Raw genomic sequence first — 21730 nt, forward strand, 5'->3', positions numbered from 1 at the left:
CTTCAAACCCTTGGAGGCTCGTCAGGCGACGGGGAAGCAGACACATTCTGAGTTGCCACGGGGGACAGAACCACAGCCAGGCTGCGGGACCTACAGGTGGGCAGGCTTCGCGTAAATGAAAGGAAGAAGCCTCTAAAATGGAACAGAATGGGCAGCCCTGGGAAGCAGGGGCTCTACGTTCAGGAGGCGCTCAGGCAGGGGACAAGCCAGACCTCCTCAGAGGCCTTTGGCTTGATGCTGCAGACAATGCAGAAAACTCCCTGAACAGATGGAGACTCTAAGATGGTTCCCACAGATCCCCACCTCCTGGTGTGCACCATGCTTGCTTCTAACCGATCTGAACAGGGCAAGGGTGACACACTCCACTTCAGTGGTCACTGCATGAGGTTGTAGGCATCCCCCCTCTCCCTCGCCAGCTCTGATGAAGCAAGTGGCCACATGGAAAGGCCCACCCGATGCGGAGCTGGGGGCCGCCTCCAGCAAACAACTGGCAAAATAAAACAGGCTTTCGGTCTGCAGCCCACGAGGAACTAAGTCCTGCCAACAAGCACACGAGCCTGGAAGTGGATTTTACCCCCTCTGGGCCTCCGATGACACCCGGCCCTCGGCCTTGCGAGATCCCGAGAGCAGATGACTCAGCTAAGCCCAGACCGCTGACCCACAGGGACACGTGATGAGTGTGTGTGCAAGCTGCTAAATGTGGTAATGTTGTCACACGGCAACGGACCACTAATACGTACCCTTTCAACTCTGATTCAGTGCTCACTGTGGAGATCACCCGAAAACAGCCAGCTATCTTGGGGCAAACCCATTCTCTTGACCACAAACGCTACCAGAGGGCAGAGCAGACATCACGAGGGAACGGCATACTGTGAGCAACTCATAGCTTGTTTCCACTTCTGGGGCGGTCCACGTACTCTAACAGAGATGTGTAAATGGACACGCGCCCGCTCTGTGTGGCCCTCCCACCCCGGGGCACACTTCTGTACAGGACAGGCAATTCCATTCTCTTAAGTCACTGGTCATTTATTTTTCTCTCCTCTCTTTGCACAAAAACTCTCTAAGGGAGACACGAGTCTTAAGAAACCCACATGCATATCCTGTCTGCAAGAGGACTTACCATACCCAGGAATATCATCTCCTCCTCTCTCTGTTTCTCGGTTTTCTTACATTGATGGAAACCTCGCCAGACCTAAAAGCAAAGAAATGGTTACTTGTCTCATACATTAAAAAATTAAAGAGAACACCACCCTACCCTTTCTCCCATTTCAAACAGTATAATGACTACACAGTCAAGGCTGTGCATGCATGTGCGTTAATGGAGTATTTTTTCTTCTGTGATCACAGGCAAAAATTTTAAAGAAAGAACAAGTCACAGAAATGGCCTATTCACTGTTTGAGGACCCAACCATGGAGCCTTGTTCCAGCGCCGCCCTTCTGGACAAGTGGCGCCTGAGGCAGTCCCGTTCACCCACACTCGCCCAAGATCTAGAAGCAAATCGGCTAACCACACAGCCCACTGCTGGCCCAACGACAGTCTCTCCCCTGTCAGAATGGCTCTCATCCACAGGACAAGAGACAACAGGTGTTGGAGAGGATGCGGAGGAAGGGGAACCCTCGTGCACCGATGGGAATGCAAGCCGGCACAGCCACTGTGGAAACAGCATGGACGTTCCTCAGAAAGTTAAAAACAGAACTACCCTATGACCGAGCAATCCCACTTCTGGATACATATCTGAAGGAAATGATATCACTGTCTTGAAGAGATATCTACACCCTCATGTTCATCCCAGCATTATTGACAATAGATAAGACATGGCAACAACCCGTCAGTTGATGGATGAATGGATAAAAAAATGTGGTATATACACATAACGGAATATTATTCAGCCAAAAAAAGAAGGAAATCCTGACATTTGTAACAACATGCATGAATTTTGAGGGCAGCATGCTAAGTGAAAAAGGTCGTAGATAAAGACAACTACTATATCATCTCACTTAGATGTGGAATCTAAAATACCTCTAGAAACAGAGTAGATTTGGGATTGTCAGGAGCTGGGAGGTGAGGAAAATGGGTGAAAGTGGCCAAAAGGTACAAACTTCCAGTTTTCAGATGAATGAGTTCTGGGGGGTCTACGCACAGCGTGGTGACTATAGCCAATGCCATGTTGTGTCCTTGAAAGCTGCTAAGAGAGTTGATCTAAAGTGCTCTCACTATAAAAACTGGTAATTACGTGATGCCATGGATGTTTTAATTACGCTTACGGTGATAATTACTTTGCAATATATATGTCTATCTAATCATGACGTCATACATCTCAAATGTGCACAATGTTTTATGTCCATAAAGGTAGGTGGGGCCGGGAGAGAAGAAATGGTTATAAGTCTCATTAGCGAGAGTCCCCTACCTGGGTGTCTTCAAGAGAAACTTCCAGAGTTCAGGAGTGTGGGGCTAGATCTAAGGGTGGTGCTTCATAGTTTTAAGAGAAAAATTGTCATTAAAATGTGGGGAAATAGAACATGGTCACGTCCAAGACTGGTACAACTCAGCTCTGAACTCAGATGCTTGTTTACAACTTCCTATCTTCACAGAAAGTTGAAAGGAAACAGTCTGTTATGGGTGCCTCCACTGCCCCCCCTCTCCATCCCCATTCAGAGCCCAGCAGGGATGGGGTCCTGACTCTCTGGCTGGGGTCTGTGTCCCGGTGCCTTCCTTCCCTCCCTTCTCATTCTCATTTGTCCCACAAGCCAGCTTCCGCATTTTCCTGCAAGCAACCTTAGCCTCCATTTGGGAACAGATGGGTGCAAACCCACAGTGCTCATCTGGGGAGGAAACCTCAGGCCCACTTCTAAAGGGAACACCGATGTCCTGGTGCTTAGTGACGGTCACTGGTATTGTGAACAGCACACACCTGCGCAAGCCAGCAGGTGTGGACCCTTGCTCCCTTTCTGTGGTTACGTGTGTGTGTGAATACACACTGAGGATATAAATCCTCAATGAATTTTGAGCCACATTCTTTCCAACAATTATCAATGACCTTTAAAAATATCTGAACCAAATGCCCTGCATTTATACCTATTTATAATAAAATCTTAAAAAACACGACCAAGCTTAGTTAACGGTTTCTCCAGGGTAAGATAAAAAATCTCTCTGGAATTTAAAATCCAGCTCTATTCAAGGTAGGATTTTGGGATTTCGGGTTTCAGAGCTCACCCCTGGCCCTGGGGTGCATCTCTAGCTGTGTTAAGACACCTGTCCCCAGCTCCACGAACACCACACGCGCACCTTCTGAATCTGCAGCGCGGCGGCTCCCACGTCGGCGACTTTCTCGCCAAGTATCTTGGCTTGCTTTGCTCTGTATTCTTGGAGGAAGATTTGCTTCATGAACATCGCTCTTAGGCGACCTTGCCGTGCTCTCTCAGCGATCTGGATTAGTTTAACAGCCTCTTCTAGGGGGATACCCTTTACGGTGTATTTCTGTGAAAACTTTCAAGTTAAATCAATGTTTAAACATGTTAACTCTATCAGTTGATCCCATATACATCATGTGCTTACTTCTAACACAACCTTGCTAGGAGTTCCCAAACTGTTGATAAAGAGTCTGATGGTGGTTTAATACTAACCATCTCACTCATTAATTATGTGAATTTTGATAACATGCCGTGGCTCTTGCTCTGGTCCCTGATTTAAGAAACCCCATAAGTTTTCCTCTACCATTCCGAACAAAATACCAATTAGTTCCACAATATTTTAGGTTGGCAGCAAATTATACCAGGAATGCCAATAAAATGGATTCAATAAAACTCAAAATTGCTATTCATGTTTTATTAACTTAATAGTAGAAACATATAAATTAAAAGCACATCTTTAATATGAGAACTTAAAATGTAAAATACACATGAGGTAAAATGCTGACTTCAAAATCCATTACAGGATTATCTAGTAAATATGAGTAATGTTAAAATCATTTTAAGAGTATTCAGTTTATATGTGAAATGTCTTCTAGTACTTACAAATTTGCATTTCAAAACATCCAAATGGGATGGGTAATTTATGACTAGAGAAACACCAGGGCTCATGCGGTAAAATGCTGCCTTTGGGGACCTCAGATGGGCTAGGGGAGGCAAAGCCAGGTGCGGGGCTGTGACATTTCCTGAGGAGGGTCAAGAGCAAGGTTGTTGGGGCATCCGGAGCCCTGTGAGAGCTCTGAGTGGGCTCAGGGGTGAGGCTCTCTGTGGTCCTTGGGGCTCGGGAGAAGCTGGGGATGTGGCCTGGCTTGGGTGGAGCCTCATGCAGGGACAGAGGCAGAAAGGAGAGGCCTTCTGAATCAGAAAACACCCACTCATGGGCTGAATCCTTGCCAAGGTCTCAGAGGGCAGCATGGCCACCTTATCAGAACATGGTGCCAGACCCTGAGGTCCCAAGTGTGGGGTGTTCCGATTCATCACCAGGGCCCCTGTTTCCCATGATGATGTCTTCTCTGTAATGGCCCCGGGGTGGGGGTGGGGGTGGGAGTGGGGGAGACAGTGCCCAGGAAGGAGCAGGGAAAGGAAAGGGGCATTTACTGAGACCCTACAGAAGCCAGAGGCTTTTCATAGAGAATCTCGGCAAATTCACAAAGCAACCCCCAAGGTGGGTATTTTTGTGACCAGTCAAGAGTTAAGACCGAGGCTGACAGAAGAAATAGAATTGCCACGAGCTCCCGGGGTTACTAAGGGGTAGAGCCAATTTGAACCAAGACTGACCCTCTTCCTCTGCTCCCCAGTGTGGTGCCCTGGCTCCCTTTGAGGGGCTCTTTCATGTCACAATTCCTCAGAGTCTGGTTTTCAGTGAGATCTCATCACCTCAAATTTTCAGTGAGCGCACATTTCCAATAATGCACTCAGCAGGTTAGAGTAGAATGAATATCATGTCGGCATTGAACCGCACAAGGTATGTACCAGAGCTTAAGCAGATAGTAGGTGTCCTGCAAATATTAGTTATTATTGTATTATTATTTCCTTTAGATTCCATATTGTCATTCTGAAAATCATTATAGCCCTTATTGAAGACTTCTGAGGGTTTGAGTGGTCTACTCATTTTTGAACATTTACAGAGGGCCCAAGAGTAAATACTAAGCATTAAAGATGTAGGACTGGACGGCAATATTTGCCTCTCAAAATTCTTTTTGGGATATATATTGCATATATCTTCAAGAAATAAGCAGCTTGAGGTGAAACTGGGGTCTCGTGAGGCACTGAAGGGCGTGAGAAAGTCACACAGATGCCAAGGGCTGTTGCCCAGAGCCCGGCGTGTTGCTGACGTTGGGCCCATCAGAAGTTGGGGCTGGGATGGAGATGGACAGCTCTACCTAGTGGAGCCAGCTAGGGCTTGCTGCTGAGAGAGAAAGCTCCCTGCGGCTGACCCTGCACCAGCAAAGAGGGACAGCAGAAAGGGGAAACAGCAAAGAGGAATTTTTAGGGTTTGACCATAGTGTGTACAACGTCATCGCCCTCCTCCATTTCCCCTATAAAATCCTCTGTGAATTCTGCACTGCTTGTCAATGTTTCATGCCAGGAGATACCTTGGGGGAGCTGGGTGAAGCGCTGAGTGCTTCCTTCTGAATGATGCATGGACTGAAGGCACCAACATGTGCAAGGATGGTGATGACCCCTACTTGAAACAGCCCCGGGACGGATTTCCAGGGATGCAATGCAGAGGGAGGATCAGTCAGTTAGGGGAGAGGCGAAGGAAGGAGAGACGGTCCTGAGTTAGTTGGGTCAGGTTTCTGGAGGGATGTTGCATCAAGTCGGGCTCTGATGAATGAGTACCATCTCGACAGGCTGGGCTGTAGGGAGAAGAGTGAGCCCTCTATGCAGCATGAAGCATGTCCACGGCTGAGAGGGAGCACAGAGCACCCCAAGCACTTCCTGCGGCAGGCAGACAGGGCACGTCCTGCTCCCACCCCACTGTCATTCTGGTTGCGCTTGGAATCTTCCTTGGCACCAGGACCCAGGCTGACAACACCCAACGGGGCCTGTCTGTAGGAAGCCCACACGTGCTGGCTTCCCCTGGGCACTGGGGCCGCACCTGTCTCCCGGCATAGTTACTGACAGCCCCTTTCACTTGGAATCGTCCCAGCTGGGATGGGCAACTGCCACTTCCCTGCATGGGCCATGACCAGCCAGGGCCGTGAGGCACTGATGCGCGGGAGGCAGCGAGGGCCACTGAAATGCACAAGCAGACTTGCCAGAAGGTGGATGCGGCAGTGCCGTGCGGAAAAGTCTGGAAGGGAAAGACCGACCAGTAGGTTAGCTTAACACTTAATTATTTCATATGAAAGTATTCCGCTTCTGACTTTAGGTTAAGGGTCTGCGACGAAAAATCAAACCGAGCTGATAAATCTGCTCAGTCTCAGAGATACTGACTTAACCAACAAAGCATTATGTTTTGATCTCTATTTCTAAGTTCTTGAAAAATAATGGTCACGAATCATCAAAAATACGTCCCCAAGGTAAGCAACTTTTTACATATACCGAATAGCACGAGGGGCGGGTGCTGCTTTCTTCCCACTGGAAATAATCTGTCTCTCACACAATCAGGAGCCACGGAAAAAGGTTTTATAGATTATGGAATGATATTTATTAAAATAATATACGAACCTTTTCAGGTATATCTAGTCCAGTGTTGGCTAATATCTGAGCAAGGATTTTCTCTCTTCCTTTGATGACTTCCAGCTTCTCCTTCAAAAAATACTTGGGAATGGGAATATCTAATTGTTGCTAGAGAAGAGAAAGAATGAGCCAAAGGGCACAATTTTGTCACAATTGGTCAAAACTGCCACTTTTGTCACAATTCCAGGACTCAAATCCATCTAAGCTATACAGTAAGGACTGCACATCAAAGAGACGCGCTTTACCTCCCATCCTGATTTAAGAGGTGATGAGGTCGGTGGCGTGAAGAGAATTCATTACCGTTGAGGAGACACAAAGTCACAAGAAAAAACCATCACCACGGCCCTCGTTTTAATCATTACAGTAAAACTTGAGAACCCGCATCAATTTATCCTCAATTAACTAATGATAACTTAATGAAGGTCTTTAAAGAAACATAATATCATCTCAGCCTACCTAAAATAATAATGCAGACTAAGATAGCAAAGCATGGTGATGTAGAGATCTTTGAATTCAATCTCGTAAGTTATCATCAGTATCATTATTTGCATGTAAATGATCACATTTTTCCCCTAATAATTTGTTCTTATTTTTACCTAAATTACCCCAAATTACAAAAATTATTGGTAAAGTTCATTTGCTTTATTAGGAAACTTGTTTTTTATGCAATAAATATCAACTTCTGTTTTTTCATTTATGCATATTACCAAATATTTCAGTTAGTGGAGGTCACACGAAGGTTTACCAGCCCAAGTTCAACAATCAGGAGTGTAGAAGTGTTATTTGGGGGTATGGGGTGGGCCCTTGGGCACCCCCATTGAGAAACACTGTCCTAGACTCTCAGACACTCCTGCTTGCCTCTGGTAGACCAGTTGGCCTGGCAAAGCTAAGGTTCTAGTCCTCAGGGTCATCTCCCCTTCTTCCCATTCTGGCGTGACTCCCCACACCCTCTCCCCCATCCAGGGGATTTTGAACAGGCCTTCCCTTAAAGAAGCATTATCACATAAAGGGGTGTCTTTTTTAGGACTTGGTGAGACGATATCAGTACCAGGTGGCAACTGTTTTTGAAAACCAAATTTTCTTAGACTAATGGAGTTTCCATCCTCTACAGGGTGGAATCAAGGACACTTCTTATGGCAGAGAAACTCCCTCTCTACATCAGGGACCTATTAGGAAGGCTCCTTACATGGCAGGCTGCAGAAACACTCTTCCGGTTAGTTTAGCCGTAGGGGACACTGATGGATGGACTTAAGACTTTGTGGACCTAGGGCAGGAACACAGTGGAGAGTTCCTCATAAGCAGGGATGTGTCCAGGGATGAAGATGCTTTCAGGACTCTGCCATTTACTTCTGCTCCTCTTGGTGAGTCTGTTTTGTTCTCTCTCTCTCTCTCGTTCTCTCTCTCTTTCACTCTCAAGAGCAGCTTTCTTCGTTCTTCTGAGCATCTCAGAACAAAGGCTCCAACTACTCACAAATTTGGGAGCCCGAAGTTCAGACTCCGAGACAGGAACTGGTGTCTCTGTCTCAGTTTCAGAATCTCTGAGGGAAGGATTGCCTGGTGCAGCCACCAGTACCCATCCCCGAACTGACCAGCTGTGGTCGGACTGTGGGTCATGTTGTACGGAGAGCTGTGCGCTGTGCAGGTGGCAGCCACGGAGGCCCTGACAGTGGTGCAGAACTGAGCCACGTAGGAGCTCCCAGAGATGGCACACATGTGTCTCCCTGGCCCGGCACTGCTCCCGGGGTCCGTGCTGCTGCTGTTGGACGTGCCCCAGTGTCATCACGTGGCTCACCGTGCACCCTTCGGAAATAGTGGAAAACACAGTTGAGAGTCTCCCACCAGGAAGGGTTCCTGGACAATGTCCCTCATTCCTCACCCCTTTCAGTGCTCATGGCCTTTGAGAAGATGAACCAGGTGAACCAGAAAATCTGAAGGAGCCCACCACATAAATTTCATAAATTTCTTATTCTTCAGCTTTGAGAATATTATTTAATAGTCTTGGCATTAAATTAACACATTTTATATTGCTTTATTAATTCAATTTAGGGATATGACTTAATGATTTGATTTCATGTTTATCCTCAGGTGTTCCTGATAGACTCACATGGGTGAGTTAAGTACACCTAATCGAAAAAATCTGGTGCTTTAATCCACACTCTTATAAACGAACGCAATAAACACAAAAGTTTTGGAGTGATCTTCACGTTCCAATCATTTTAGGTATTCCTTAGAGTCCATTCTAACGAAGTGCAGTAATAATGTTAGGAAAGTCTATTCCAGAAAGAAACATAAACTTGATAGAATCTCAAATATTTTCAAAAGGAAGAGGCATTAAACACCAGGTAGAAAATTGAACACTGTCTCCTTTTAATTTTATTTTCGGGAAATGTTCCTTTCAAAATGAAGACTGAGCTCCCAGGACCGTGACACTGAAGTGAGCTGTCTGTCCACTGGCGTTGGCAGACTCAGCCAGACAGAGCGTCAGAAGAGACCCTGGGTGTTTGGCAGTGAAGGTCGGGAGGGCAGCAGTGGGGCAGAATGCTCACAGCTCCAGGGCATCAGAGAGGGAGGATGCCCTTCCTTCTTGTCTGAGGCTCAAAGGCCTATTGCCAAAAATCCCCGAGTCACCAAAGACCCAAAGCAGAGGAGGAGACACATCCATCTGGGAAGAAAGAACTGGTAACCAATAGGCTGCTCATCCTGAAGAAGATGATGGGAAGCAGAGGCCAGAGGGAGATCTCCTTTGGAAACAGAAGTAGGGGCACTTCGACTGGAAATCGGGAGGGTTTGTGTCCCAGGATATTTATCAAAGAGATGGCCTACTCCAGCCAACAGATCTGGGCAGACACCATGGTGACAAGGAAGAAAACAACTTCAGTGTCCGATGGACCCAAAGGCTGTGTGAAGATTTGTCTGTGCCCAAAACTACAGGGACCCAATCCTTGTCCAGGGTGGTATGGCCCAGCTGAAGGGCAACGCTTCAACTTTTCATACAACAACCAGCAAAGATGTCTAGAAAGTCTGTAGAAAATTGGTTAGAGACCTACATAGCTTATTTAAAATAACAAGAAACGGATAAGAGAAGAAGCTGAGTACTTACAGGAGCCAACTTTAGATCCTGTAGGATGTCATCAAAATAATGAAACTCCGTTAATTCCAATTCCACCATTTCATTCTTCAGTTCCAGGACGCGACCCATCACTCCGTCCAGTATTTTTCGGATCAATATTCGCTTCTGCGGGTGGACGATCTGGTCATAGACATCCTCCAGGTTTCTGAAGATCTGCACGTATTTTATGTAGAAGGTGGCCAACATTTGGAAGATGAAAGCTTGATTGCTTTGTGATTCCATCATGTTCTGAGACTCTTTATCAAGCAAAGAATTGAGGGCTTCTTGGGTCTGATGCCACATCTTATTATACATTCTGGGGAAAGACAGAGAATAAGTGAAAATTCCTTTGTGAGCCATACCAAATGGGCATCTGGAATAACAAATGGTGACACGGCACCAAATGTGAACCAGGCACACGGTGTATAGTTCCCTTTAGACCATTTATGTCTTCTTCTGAGGTGCATGCGATTTTCGGACATGACCGCTGGTATCATTATCACCTACGTAGCTTAAAAATCCTTTCACCTCAATGATAAGAGTGATTCCTCACCGTACCTGTAAATCCAGCATGATTACACCCATTTCAGAGATGAAGAAGCTGTGAGCCAGTTTTCCACTGACTTGTCCATACACACAGCTGGTGGGCTATGAGTTGGAACAACCACGTTGGAAAGTAATTCTGCACCACCTTGTAAAGTCAAACACGGGCAGACCCTATGAATGAACAATCATTCCCCAGAGAAACTCTTGTAAATCTGTATCACAATGAACATAAAAGCGTTTCTTTATAATAGCCCGAACAAGGAGATAACCAATTGTATATGAATAAGAGAATGAATAAATAAACTGCAGTGTATTCCCAGCGGACTAGTCCCTGCAGTGGAGAGTGAATGACTTACAGCTCTAAGCAATAACTGTGAACCTGAGAACCATAATGTGGGACGTAAGAAGCAAGGCATGGCTGGCGTGGGAGGCCGGCCCCTAGGTCCGTGGAGCAGACAGGGAGCTGGAGGGCAGAGGAGAGTGAGATGCAGGTCTGTCCTCTCCCACTGCCTCCCTGGTGGCTCAGCACACGGTTGGGAGCCTCCTTCTACCAAAGGCTCAGGGTGGTAGCCGCTCTGCATTGCTTGCCCCATGACCCTTGTCGGTTCCTTGAGACTCTGTCCCCATCTCTTCTGCCAGTCCCTTTTTTAACCATCCTGCTGAGGGTGCCATCTTTTTCCTGCCTGGACTCTGACCAACACATCCAAGGCAGAATTTTGGTTGACATTTTGGGTGACTTTGGCTCTCTTTATGTCCCAGAATCAGATGAAAGGCTAATGGAAAGATCAGTGTGTCTGGGAAGAGGCTTATTAACTCTCCCGGGGGTGAGAGGGTGGGCAGGATCCTGGCCCTTTCCCTGGGATGAGGGGGAAACTCACAACCCATTAGGTCTTTCTTGTGCTGGCCGGGGGGGCTCAATCTCTGCCTGAATGGAGCCAGTGGGTCAAGGGGAGTGAAGGCTCTCCCTTCCTCTCGCCATCAGCCTGGCCTCCCAACCCCATTCTCACCTGTGTGTGGCACCCCCAGGTCCAGGCTGCCTGCACGAGCCTCTTCTGTCAGCACGGGGGCGGCTGGGCACCTGCTCTCTGGGGTCAAAATGCCCCTTAGGCAGACCTACCACCTTTAGCCCCACCTCAGAAGGACCAGACCTTGCCTCCTCTCTTGCCAGGGTTCTGCCAGAAGGTGGGCTTTTCTTCCCTCCCCCTCTGCTGGCGCTCAGGTCCCATGTGCCTGCCTCTTCCCCCCTCATCTCATCTGCATTCCTTCCTTCTATGTTCTCGTGATAGCTCCTGGCAAATGCTCTAACGTTCCCTTGGCCCTCGTGTGTTTATAGCCTTTGACATCCCCTATTGCCATTTTGGAGGTGATTCAGGAAGAGCAGGAAATAAAATTGCTCATAAAATCCACCTTGTTTTACTGGGAATCCCTCATCGACCTTCCCAAGGTCATTAGCGGGCATCCCCTCTTGGTGCTCGGCTCTGGTCCCATTACCTGCCCTTCCTCACTCATTCTCCACACTTCCCTCTGAGAAATTGCCAGCATCACTTCCTGGAATTGACCGCACGCTGTGACCTGTGCTAGGTGTGACCCTGGCCACGCTCCATGAACAAGGCTCCTGTTACTCCCGCTGAGGTGGGAGGAGGTGGCCTGCTCCTCAGAGGTGAGGTCAGTGTCCGAGCCCCGTCTTGGGCTTGGAACAATTATTCTACACTGTACTGCCGCCTCTACCTTGACCAAAAATAAAAGAACCACCACTATCACCAGAAAATACATAATCATAACTCTTGCCAAGATCATGGGTGAGAAATTTAATCTCAACATTCTAATGTCCATTCACCTGGTTGCAAATGAGATTGAATATCCATCCACCTGCATATGGGTTGTTTGCAAGTTCTCTTCCTCAGATCGTTTATCCATTTGTTTTGCTTGTTTTTACATTGGATTGTTTTTCTATTAGTTTATGGGGGTTCTTTATATATACTGAGTGCCTATGAGTTCCTTAGCTTGCCTTCCAGCTGAGAAGCTGGTGTCTTACTACAGCCCAGGGCAGGCTGTAGGCACGTGCCCTCCACCTCCGTCCTGCTGGGAAGGGCGATCCCACCCGGTTTCATGCGGGTCCAGCTGCAGTCCTCCAGGCTGGTTTGGAGCCAGGCCCCGCTGGGGCAGCAATCCCAGAGCACAGTGCCCGTCCCTGTGCCAGGGCCTGGCCAGGCCTCCTGCTTGCGTCTGCTCGCTGCTGTGCACTCCCACGCTGCTCCTGGTGCAGAGAGTTTCAACTTGCATTAAAAAAATTCCAATTCTTTCGTTTTTCAATTTAAGATATTTTCATTTTATTTTAAAATGTACTCTTCCACTATTCAGTATAATAAATACATATTAGTATGTTACCAAGTAATACAAACTTAAAAGAACAATTAAAAACTTTTTTTAAGATTTATTCATTTATTTCAGAGAGAGAGGGAGATTTATTTATTTCAGAGAGTGTGTGCGTGCCAGCAGGGGGAGGGGCAGTGGGAGACGGAGACAAGCAGACTCCCCACTGACTGAGCTCAGAGCCCCACGCGGGGCTCCATCCCAGGACCCTGAGATCATGACCTGAGCCAAAATCCAGAGTCGGATGCGTAACCTACTGAGCCACCCAGGTGCCCCTAAAAATAAAATTTTTAAATAAAACATTAAAAAAACATTTTTTTTAAATCTCTTATTTTTATGTTCCTGGAACAGAGATGAGAGACTTTCATCTTCTTGGCCAAAAGTCAGAAGTTCTCTTGGTGGGTGAAGAGCCTTTCAGGTTCAGATGATGATGATGATGATGAGGATGAGGATGGAAGCAGCTCAAAAGTACATAATGCTGGTCACCGTCCTAAGCGCTTTACAGGTATCAGCTCTCATGAACCTAACAGCCCTCTCAAGCAGGTGCTACCATCCCTGCAGTTCACAGAGGAGCAAACAGAGGCACAGCAGAGCTGACCCGCGTCCAGGCAGTCTGGCTCCAGGGCTCATAGTCTGAGCCCCTTTGCGGCCCCCATTCTTCAGGGTGAAAGCAAATGAGGGTGACGAATCAGGTGGCGTAGCTGTGATGGGCCAAGATTTACAGTTGAATATACACCTCTCCCCGCAGTCCTCCACTGAGTGTGGATGCTGAATACTGCCTTGGGCACGCCTCCTGGGGGGTGCGAGTGTCAGATGTCTCCAAACTTGGACATACTTAAAAAATATCGCTAATGAAAGAACATCCTGCCAGATGGCTCTATGAAGAGAGAACGTTTACAGGGGGCAGTTAGATTCTATTTAGCACAGGACTTGCCACTCCTTGCAGAAGAAATGACTATTTATTAGAAACGACCCCATCCCAGAACAGTAACGGCAACACCTTCCGGGCCCAACGGGTCCCAGCATCAGGTGGCGCACGTATGGTGGCGATTCTGCCTTCTGTGCCTTAAAAAACCAGGCAAACAGGAGGGGGGAGGGGAAGACAGAAACAATGAACGCTGGCTTATCAAGCATCTGCCCCGGGGGAGGTGAAGCTGGGAAGGGTGCCCAGAAGCTGAGCCTGTTCCTAGTTCACCAAAGCCCAGACTCCGAGCATCTGAGGGGGGCAGCACACGCAGGCCTCCCCTGACCTGATGGGTGACACCAGCTGTCCAACCAATGTTCACATAAAACAGAAAGCCATGTGGTTTGTTTTGTGGCCTAAACCTGTCAGGACAGCATTACAGAAGAAAATTACAGGCTAATTTTGTTTAGAACTCGGATCTGAAATCCCACTTAGCAAACAGGACTCAGCCCCAGATCAAAAGAATGGTTCCCTCTGACCGGGGAGGGGTCATCCCAGGAATCTGCGAGCGTTCAGCATAAAGACTAGCTGAGCTAAATACAGCAACAGAATGGTACAAACTGAAGATTATTTCCACAGATGACAAGAAAATGCTCAATAAATTTAATTTATGGCATATGCCTGATGAAGAATACTGCCCGCATACCCCAAAGAACAGATGCTTTCAGCCCTTCAAAACGCTGAACACCAGAGACCAAAAATATTTTCAGGAGACACACTAGAAATCTAAAAGACAGGAGTGAAAGAACATCAAGCAGACAGAAAAGGGATTCATACAAAAGATTTAAGAAACTGCTTGTAAATGACACAGTGGCAAAATCCAAGGAAATCGGTAACAAAATATAAGAAGTCAACTGTGCAGCAAAGTTGCAAGACATCAGTAAAAGCCACAAACACTGAACACAGAGAAAAATACGAAAAATGAAACCCCTTTCCCACTACTGATTAAACATCTAAGAATGAATATGGTGGGAGCCACACAAGATGTAACTGAAGAAAATTCTAGAATGCTAGCTGCGGAGGATCAGAACAGGCAGAGGGCTGGAGAGACAAGATAAAAAGAAAGCAGACTCTTTTTTAAAAAATTTTTTTTTTAAGGTTTTTATTTATTTGACAGAGAGAGAGCCCAAGTAGGCAGAGTGGCAGTCAGAGGGAGAGAGAGAAGCAGGCTTCCCGCTGAGCAGGGAGCCCGACGTGGGGCTCGATCCCAGGACCCTGGGATCATGACCTGAGCTGAAGGCAGCTGCTTAACCAACTGAGCCACCCAGGCGCCCCAAGAAAGCAGACTCTTGAGACTGACAGGCAGATTTAACATTACCGAGAATCTGGGAATGATATACTGGAGTCTGTATAAATTAATCTAGTCATAATTTCTAAATGTGGGGCTGGGGTCAGTAATGAAAAGTAAGGGGCATTTATCAGACTTCAAAGCACTGAACATGCCAGTAAGCACTAAGGTTGTGCAAGACCCCACGGAGGCTGCCTTGTGGGGTGCAGGTGGGGTGACCTGAATCCCACACAGACCCATGCCCATCGTGATCAAGGGATGTTGGGTAGAGGATGCTTCCACCAGGGGCAACCACACCCACACTGGTGGACGGAACGCACCCAGAATTTAGGAATGCCTGGACTCCGCTTTGGGACAGACCCAGCCCAGGGAAGACTTGCTGCCCTAGCTCAGTGTACTCATTGGCTTCCGCCCAGGGTCAAAGAGGCAGGAACCCCTCCAGGGCCATGGCTGAGCTGACCCCTCACTGGAACTCTGGGCTGAGGATTCTCCTGGTGGCTTGAGCTTTCCAAGTCCTGCCTTTGGGCGGCAGCCTCTTCCTTCCTCACCTGCTGCTTTTCTGGAGCGACCAGGCACGGGTCAGTGGGTGATGGGAAATATCAGGCAGCCATGTGAGCCAGCCCACCCCGCATCATCACCCTTTCCTCTGGACACTGACCTCGGCGTCCTTGCCTTCCAGGTTCCCTGCTGTCCTGACGCTCCTCCTTGTGCGCCCACTGGCCACAACCACACTGGTCTCTGCACTGCCAGGGCCTGGCCACTGTGTCTCAGCCTGGCCAGCCTGGGGAGCCCCCACTGCCCCTGCATGCAGTCCCCGCCTGGTTTGAGCCCCGCCCCGCCTCGCTGCCCCTCGGTCCCTGCATTCTTCTGCTGAGCCTGTGCCCGGGAACGTTACGTGAGACCTGGGATGTCACAGGACAATTTTTTTTAAAAATAAGAACATCATTGAGATATAATCCACGTTCCATAATTTTATCCTTTAAACCCACCAATCAGTGGGTTTTAGTATATTCACCACCACCACCTCTATCTAACTCGAGAACATTTTCATCTCCCCAAGAGGAGCCCCTGTCCCCCCTCCTCCCAGCCCCTGGCCACCACTAATCTAATTTCTGTATCTGTCTGCCTACTGTGGGCATCTCACATAAATGGGCCCACACAGTAGGTGGCCCTTGTGGTCTGGCTCCTTTCCCTCAGCACAATGTTTCCAAAGCGCACACGTGCGGAGGCATGCATCAGGACCTCGCTTCTTCTTGCTGCCAAATAGGGTCCAGGCACGCATACACCCCAGTCTCTGGCCCGCGCTGCAGTGATGGGCATGGGGAGACCTCATGCTGTCTCCTGAGGTAGTGGGTCTCAGACTCGCCACAGCCTCCTTGTGCCTTCACCTCCTCAAGTGGCAAATCTGGATAAGGACACCTCTCTGGACACCCCAAGGGATTACTGTGGGATGGGATAACAGCTGTGAAAGTGTTCGTGAAATTTTAAATGCACCTTGCAAAGAGAAGGTGGTATTTTATCCATGAGACTACTTAGAATTTTTTTTTTTTTTAAGTACATGATTGGTTTCAGACTTGAGCATATGACCAAGAAATGTTGCAGGTTTTGAAGTCAGGAGGATTGTGGGTAGAGAAGACGGAATATGACAGTTGAAAACGGCCAGACTGTTATTTCTATAGCTTGGCAGATTTTCTGTAGCCAGGTGGGTGGGGGAAGGGAAGGCTGGACTATTCAGACATACCACGTGCTTCGACGAAAAATCTAAATCTTGCAAAATGAGAATTCTTCCCAAGATATTTTATATAGGGTAAATCTTCAAATTCTTCCAATACTATGTAGCTGTTTGTCCTCTTTCCAGAATATTCCCTTGGCCTTCTTGCTTCAGGGAGGCCCGCTGTCCTTCCCTGCAGCCCTCACAAGAGAGGCTCCCTTTTCGCCAGACTCCTCCAACTGCTGTCGGGGCGTGGGGTCAACGTCCTTGCTCCTCACCGCCACTTCCAGATCATTCTCCCTGCCCCATCCCCTAGCTTTGCAACTCATTTCATCAGGTGGCATCACCACTGCCCCTCACTGTCCCCATTGTCTACTCCCTACACCATCTTTCCAGGACCCCACAAGGTGTCTACCGAAGAATAGCATTTACCGACAGACTCTACCCTCCTCAATTCCCTCAAAGCCAAGACCTCGAGCCACCTGCTGGAGCTCATGTTCCCACTAGCAACATCACCCCACTACTCCCTCATCCTCCTCACCATCCCCTTTCCTTTAGCAAAGAAACATGCCATTGCTTCCTATCTTCAAAAAAAATCTGTCTCCTGGCCCCATTTCCCTGCACCAGCTATAACAAAACTTTAAAAAGTTGGCCATGCTCACTGTCTCTCCTCCTGTTCCCTCCCACTCTCAGCAACCTTCCTACTCCATCCCCCACGAGGGTCAAGGGCACCAGCGGACCCCGCCTTGCTAAATGGATGGCCCACTTCGGTTCTCTTCTGACTTGTCTCAGCAGTGTTTGAGTCTGTCACTCCCTCCTCCCAGAAACATTGCTTCCTGTTCACCCGGCTTCCAGAACACCGCAGTTTTGCTTCCTCCTCACGGATCACACCTTTGATCCCTTTGCTGGTGTCTGTTCCCCAGTCTCTTACCACCTGATGACCCCTTCTCTCTGTCTACACTCATGCCGTGTCAGTAAAGTCCATCTGCATACCAACACCTGTCGAGTTTATATTTCATACACAGACCTCTCTCCTGAACTCAAGGCTCGAATATTCAACTGCCTACTTGATCTCCAGTAGGCCCTTCAAACTCAGCATGCCCCAAACTGAGCTCCCACCTTCCCCACCTGCAGCATCTCAGCAAGCCCTTGATCTCTCTGCTCTCATTTCCTCACCTACCAATAGGGTTAGTAAGAGCGTGCCTGCAGGCTGGAATGGCACGGCCTGCTTGCTCGGTATGAACCACTTAGCCTCTCCGTGCCCGATTCCTCAGCTGTAAGATGGGAGTAACAGTATTAACAGGCCCTGCATTATGGGGTGTTGTGAAGATCACACGCGCTGCCCTATTTCACACACGCAGCACGGCGCCCGCAGAACCAGCACCACAACACGTCCTAAGTGGTCCTGGTGAAGACCAAACGAAACAAGTGCTGGGCGAAGAGCGCAGCGCTAGGCAAACACTCTTTCCGGTACGCCCACCGCACCACTGCGGTTCCTTGGGAAAAGCAGAGTGGTGCCATGAAGCTTCCTCAAGCTCCTTCCTTAACGCGGGACCTGGGTGTTTCCACAAAGCAATCCACGTATAACTGAGAAAGACGAACAAAAAAAGCAGGCGATGTGCCGAATGCCCCGAAGGTGCTGCTGTTTCGATAAGACAGCAGCAAGGGCATAAGCCACGGGCTCACGGGGGCTCATCTCCACGGGGGGAGAGGCAGTGCGACCGGGAGGAGGGAGACCTAGGCGCATGCCATTCCTTGTCCACAAGAACCTGATACTCTATCCTGGGCCTGCCTTCATTTGCTAAAATGAAGGAGGGGAGGGGAGAGAACAAAAAGGAAAAGCAGCAGAGCAAGCCCTCTTTCCGTCCGGAGACGCCCACCCGGGTCTATAAGCCCGCAGCCCATCACTTACGCGTTCGACATGGCTGGCTACTTTCTCTCTTTCCCTCGCCCGCCTGGAAGCTCTTCCGTCTCGCTCCGAAGGGCGGCCGGCTGCAGGCGTCGCGACACCACCGGGGGCGTCCACGGAGAGGTCCTTCAGGAGGAGGGGGACGGCGATCGGGGCTATCCTCTCGCTCTGGGCAGGAAAAGGCGATAGCGCGCAGGCACAGAGAGGTGAACTCGAACGTTCCCTCGGCCACCGGAGGCTCGGGAACCTTACAGTAGCCACGCAGCGGGACGCGAGGCGGAACCTAGCAACCGAGACGCTACGCCTGCGCAGTGCTGGCTTACCCCCCCTCCCCCGGCCGGGCGCGTCCCCGGCGGCGCGTCCCCGCCCCCCCCCCCCCCCCGAGCTCCACGCGCCTGCGCTGCTGCCTGGTTTCCGTGGCAACCGCGCCCTGGCGCGGCGGGATGCTGGTTGGCGGGAGGGAGCTGCCGCCTGCTTGGGACCAGGGTGAGGGGCTGACCTCCCGGCGGACCCACCAGCCCAGGTCCCTTCCGCTGGCTCGTCGTCCTCCACGCCGTCTTCCCTCTTCCCTGTTTGCCCCCTTTTGGACAAGGGCCTTGATTATAGCCTCAGTCTTCCCACCTGTAAAATGGGATAACAGTCACTCATTTGTTCAGAACTTGACTGGGCTTCTCCTCCGGGCCAAGCGCAGACTTGGGTTCTGGGGATACAGGGCAGAAGCAGTCCTGCCCTTCTGGGCGAAATGAAAGTGAGATAAGGAGCTAGTGTGTTGTAAATGGAAAATGCCACGTGGATGTTAGTTATGAGCAGGTCGCTATGAGTGTCTGCTTTCACTGCCCTTCTTTCTTCATCTTTAGTAAATTTGCAATTTTATAACCTGCAATTCCCACAGAAATATATATTCAGAACCAATGCAGTTGAAAGAGCATGGAGAAGGCATCTACATAAAAATGACAGCGTGATTCTGGATCACAGAACCTCTCTTCCACGATTACTAATGAAAGGAACAAAAGAAGAGCAAAAATCAGGAAAAACAACAACAAAAGAAAAGAGCAACTAAACAAAAAATTAAGTAAAACTTTGTGCCATAAACTTCAAAAAATTGTGCTCAGTGAAATAAAAGTCTGCAGTGGAGAATGGCATCTGAATCTCATCCCCGTTCCCCAAAGATCCCCACTAGGGAAGGAAACCAAGTAGACAAAATACCAAGATTTCTCACTAATGCTTTTTTGATTCAAGGAAGACATGAATCTGCAAAGTGAGATGAGAAGCAAGCTACCTGGGGAAATCCAGGTGAGACAAAACTATCACGAGTAGAAAACAGCCCTTACTGCCCACAGGACCTGACCAGAGCTGGGAAAAATCACTAGGGCTTGCCACTTTCTAGGACTTTGCACTGTATAGAGGCAAAGATTCAAAATCCAAGGACAGTTTGTCACAGAAACAGGGTGGGCTCCTAACAAGGGTGGGGGATGGTGGCAGAAGTTTAACAGAATCTCAGGAGGAAGCAGAGCCCAGGACTTGCACACATCCAGTGGATCAGCCCTAATCCTCAGTGTGTATACAGGTCATAGAAAAGTAGATAAAAATGCAATCTTCCAGCTCTCAAACTCATTCAGATATAGTGAGAAAGCAGTCAAGGAGAATTTGCTCACATTATATTTGAACAGAAGATTTACAAAGAGCAATCCGTGTTAGATTTAAATAAGATATAAGCAACAAATCTACTATCCAAATGTATGACGTTAGTAACAGGGGAAGGGAAAAAAAACAAACAAAAACAGAAACAAAAGAGGGGCGCCTGGGTGGCTCAGTCAGTTAAGCATCTGCCTTCGGTCTGGGTCATGATCTCAGGGTCCTGGGACTGAGGCTCCCTGCTCAGCGGGGAGTCTGCTTCTCCCTCTGCCTCTGCCCCTCCCCACCCCCACTCATGCACGGGCTCTCTCTCTCTCTCAAATAAAATAAAATCTTAAAAAAAACCAGAATTATGACATGGGTGAAACAGATGAAGAACCTAGTCTGGAAGAAAATGTAACCAAATAGAAGAAAATTCTTCATATGTGTCCCATGTTATAGAATAAATTAATAATAACACTAACTTAATAGAATAAGGTTTGGGAGAAAAAATAAAGCAGCACAATGAGAAGAGAGAGATGATATAGCTAAGGCAACCAAATCAAAATCAGAAATATTCAATAGAGAAACCAAAATTAAAAAGACCAAAAAGCAGACTGGGCACAATTCATCTGAATTACCGACTTACAGGAAAAGCTTGGATCAACTACAGTGAATGTACAGGAAAAAGACTGCGTCATTTGAGCGATTAGAAAGGGGTTAGTTGCTATTCCTTAAAAAAAGAGTCCTCCAATATTAATTTTTTTTTCCAAAGAAACGAAGAAAGAAAGAAAGAAGAGAACTAAATCTGCAGATCAAAAGTTCTCACTGTATTCCAGGAAAAACTGGTATAGAACAACCAACACCAAAGATCTGGATGTGTGATTGAACTTCAGGGAGAAGTGGTAGGGGCATCTGGCGGCTTCAGATGTCCCCATGGTGGCTTTCAATGTCAGATGAAAAGGTAGCAACATTTACAAAGGTTTTGGGGAGAAATGTGACCCAAGATATTTCTCCTCACTGAAGTTAATATTCCCAAATATGAAAGCCCTCAGGAAATATAGCACTTGTGCATGAATTGGCATGTTTTCAAACATAAGTAATAGAAAATCCAATGCCTGATGGCTTGAACAATAAGGATTTATAGTCTCCCTTCCAAGAATAGAGGCGAGACAGTTTTGGAGCTGGTTATTTCAGGGGGTCAGTGACATCATCCTTCTTTGAAGGTCTTTCCATCTTTTGGAGTTGTCATCCGTTAGATGTTGGATGACTTCCCTCATGGTCATAAAATGTCTGCAGCGACTCCAGACATTACAACCTTACTCTGTGACATCTCGAGATAGCACAAGGACCAGCTGGGAAACGTGATCACCATTATCGTCTTAGAGAAATCAGGGTTTACGGGCATTATGAAAGAGAACAGTAGATAAAAGAACCAAATCTGGGCTCTGCCATCCTGGGAGCAGGCAGAATGGGCCGTTGCGTAGGTGACATTCAGGAAGAACCATAACTCGGGCTCTTCTAGAAAATAAATCACTTGAGGATGAAATCCAGCAATCAAA

The 21730-nt window shown here is 48.1% G+C and overlaps 1 protein-coding gene across 1 annotated transcript in view; it reads right to left on the bottom strand.

Moving 5' to 3' along the window:
• DRC11 (dynein regulatory complex subunit 11) overlaps positions 1 to 18858 on the bottom strand; it is a 145368-nt gene extending 126510 nt beyond the window's left edge. Inside the window, exons 1-5 of the mRNA XM_078070013.1 lie at positions 18558 to 18858; positions 9755 to 10079; positions 6643 to 6762; positions 3287 to 3478; positions 1121 to 1192 (exon numbers count right to left, since the gene is read on the bottom strand). Coding sequence (XP_077926139.1) covers positions 1121 to 1192; positions 3287 to 3478; positions 6643 to 6762; positions 9755 to 10079; positions 18558 to 18568 — 720 coding nt within the window. The 5' untranslated portion in view covers positions 18569 to 18858. The remainder of the gene's footprint in view (positions 1 to 1120; positions 1193 to 3286; positions 3479 to 6642; positions 6763 to 9754; positions 10080 to 18557) is intronic.
• Between the last annotated feature and the right edge of the window lie 2872 nt (positions 18859 to 21730).

Source organism: Halichoerus grypus, chromosome 4 (assembly GCF_964656455.1).
Source record: "Halichoerus grypus chromosome 4, mHalGry1.hap1.1, whole genome shotgun sequence".
NCBI lineage: Eukaryota > Metazoa > Chordata > Mammalia > Carnivora > Phocidae > Halichoerus > Halichoerus grypus.